General features: G+C 42.0%; 1 protein-coding gene across 1 annotated transcript in view; it reads right to left on the reverse strand.

Moving 5' to 3' along the window:
* The window catches only part of ARPIN (actin related protein 2/3 complex inhibitor), a 56698-nt gene that overhangs the window by 35121 nt on the left and 19295 nt on the right, over nucleotides 1-2282 (reverse strand). Inside the window, exon 7 of the mRNA XM_019639995.1 lies at nucleotides 894-1005. Within this exon, the coding sequence (XP_019495540.1) occupies nucleotides 894-1005 (112 nt within the window). The remainder of the gene's footprint in view (nucleotides 1-893; nucleotides 1006-2282) is intronic.

A 2282-nucleotide genomic window follows, 5' to 3' on the forward strand; every position in this document is an offset into this window, starting at 1 on the left:
CAGCTGTAATTGAAAAAAACCTCAAAAAAAGATTGTAAAAAATAAGAAAAATTAAAAAACCTAATTAACGACAATTATAGAAAACTCTCTAGCTCTAAAATATAAACTTTACGTGCTTACATACTATATTTTATTTTGTGAAGAGAAAACTTAAAAAGCTACATTTAATATACCTAGGGACAAATAAATGGAAATCTTGAATATGTATCTTCATTTCAAATACACCAGAGCTTTTGGATTCCTTGGTTTCTACGCAGGAGAGTCTGGGAGAATGGTGTTCCTGGAGAGGGCATGCAAGCTCGGTGCCCTTTCCCCATACCTTGCTCTACATATCTCTTCCATCTGGCCGCTCCTATGTTACATGCTTTCATAATAAGCTGGTAATCTAGTAAGTAAAATGTTTCTCTAGAGAGTTCTGTGAGCTACTTTAGCAAATTAATCAAACCTGAGGAGGAAGTCTTGTGAACCTCTGTTCTATATCCAGTCAGTCAGAAGTACAGGTGACAGACACCCTGGTCTTATATTTGGTATCTATCTCCAGATAGACAGTGTCAGAATAGAGTTAAATTTATGGGACATCTGGTCAGTGTCCATGGAGAACTGAGTTAACTGCTTGGTGATGGGAGTGAGACATACACACACATTGGAATTGGTGTCAGAATCGTGTATGAAAACCAAGGGCAGTGAGAGGGCTGAGTAGAAACCAATGAATCCAAAAGCTCTAAGAGTTTGTAAGGGTTGCTAAGGCGTTTTCTCACAGCACCATCTAGTGGACATCTGGCAACTTTTACTAGTTATCGGTAAAGAGACTGAGAAAAGGTTCTACAGGATGGTTACTCAGAAATCCAGTGTAAACTCTAAAGTGGCTGCCGTCACTAGCTGATTACACATACCTGGATGAGGTCCAAGATCCCAAGCTCACTCTCTGATGAATCCACACAAAATACAAAGTAGAGGGTAGCATAGTGCCGATAAATCAGTTTGTAGTCAGAGCCACCAATCAAACTGTGGAAGATGGGAAACATTTAAATGTCTGTATTTTAAAAATATCAAAGAGAAACCTTGTCCCAAGGAATGAGAACGGTGCCAACAGAAAGCAGGAAGACAGGCCAAACAATAGGTCATTTCTATCAGGTGAACGCAACCAAGTTTGGCAGTGGTGCCTAACGCCACTTCACCTCACCTTTTCTTCTGCCTGTCCTCCCAGAAACCAAACATCTAAGTGAGTCATATCTGAAGCACAACCACTCAACAGCTTCCAAACAGAATCGGGTCTCTCCCTCAGCATATCATGCTAAGATCAACTCAAGGGNTGTAGCTCAGCTGATAAAGTTACAAGACTCGAAACAACAGGAAGAAGTGTTTGGAAACCTAGATGCTCTGTATGAAGTTACAGGGTCATAAGCCCCCACACCAAGAGGAATGGGAGAGGCATCACTGGATAAAGATTGAAAAAGGTCCCACTTTTAAAGTTAACAGACTTCTTGTTACGATGTTAGGTCCTTGTTAACCAAACAGCTAGCATTCCAGCTTGCATGGGTGTTGTACTTTAATTTACTGAGAAATAAGATTCTCATCACACACAAAAATGGTAACCATAAGAGGTGTTAGCTAATGCTATGCTGGTCATCATTTTGCAATATACAAGTGGTGTCAAATCAACATGCTGTACACCTTAAACTTGCATGATGTTATGTCCATTATATCTCAATGAAGCTGGGGAAAAATAGCATGTTTTTATAAACACCAAATCATTCTAAGTTCCCCAGGGCTCACTCACATGACCTTGCCCGCAGTCTTTCCCTGAAGGGGCTCTTGGGAAGTCTCAGGGATACTGAGGTCAGATCATGACCCACTCTGTTAAGCTTCTCTTCTCTGGGGAACCTTCACCTAAAAGTGGCTAATTACCCTTTCCTTACACAGCTAAGTTTGTGCCTGTCACTCAGTGTTTCCAAACTAAGCAAAGTATCATTTAGGGAATATACATGGAGAAGCACGGGGCCGGCCAAGTGGCTCGGTTGGTTAAGAGTTGGCTTAAGAGCGCAAGCTCTGAGCAACAGGGCCGCCAGTTCGATTCCCACATGGGCCAGTGACGCTGTGCCCAAGCTGAGCTGTCGCTGAGCTGCCAACAGGTGGCAGGATGGCTCAGCTGGTAAAAACAAACAAAAGAAGCAAAGGAATGATGAACTCAAAAGTTTGAGGCTGGGTGCAGTGAATGTGGGGCATAAGGGAGCTTTAAGGGACTAGCAATGTAGTATTTCTTAATCTGAGGGATAGTTTTA

This window comes from Hipposideros armiger, unplaced genomic scaffold, assembly GCF_001890085.2.
Source record: "Hipposideros armiger isolate ML-2016 unplaced genomic scaffold, ASM189008v1 scaffold_48, whole genome shotgun sequence".
In the NCBI taxonomy this organism is placed as follows: domain Eukaryota; kingdom Metazoa; phylum Chordata; class Mammalia; order Chiroptera; family Hipposideridae; genus Hipposideros; species Hipposideros armiger.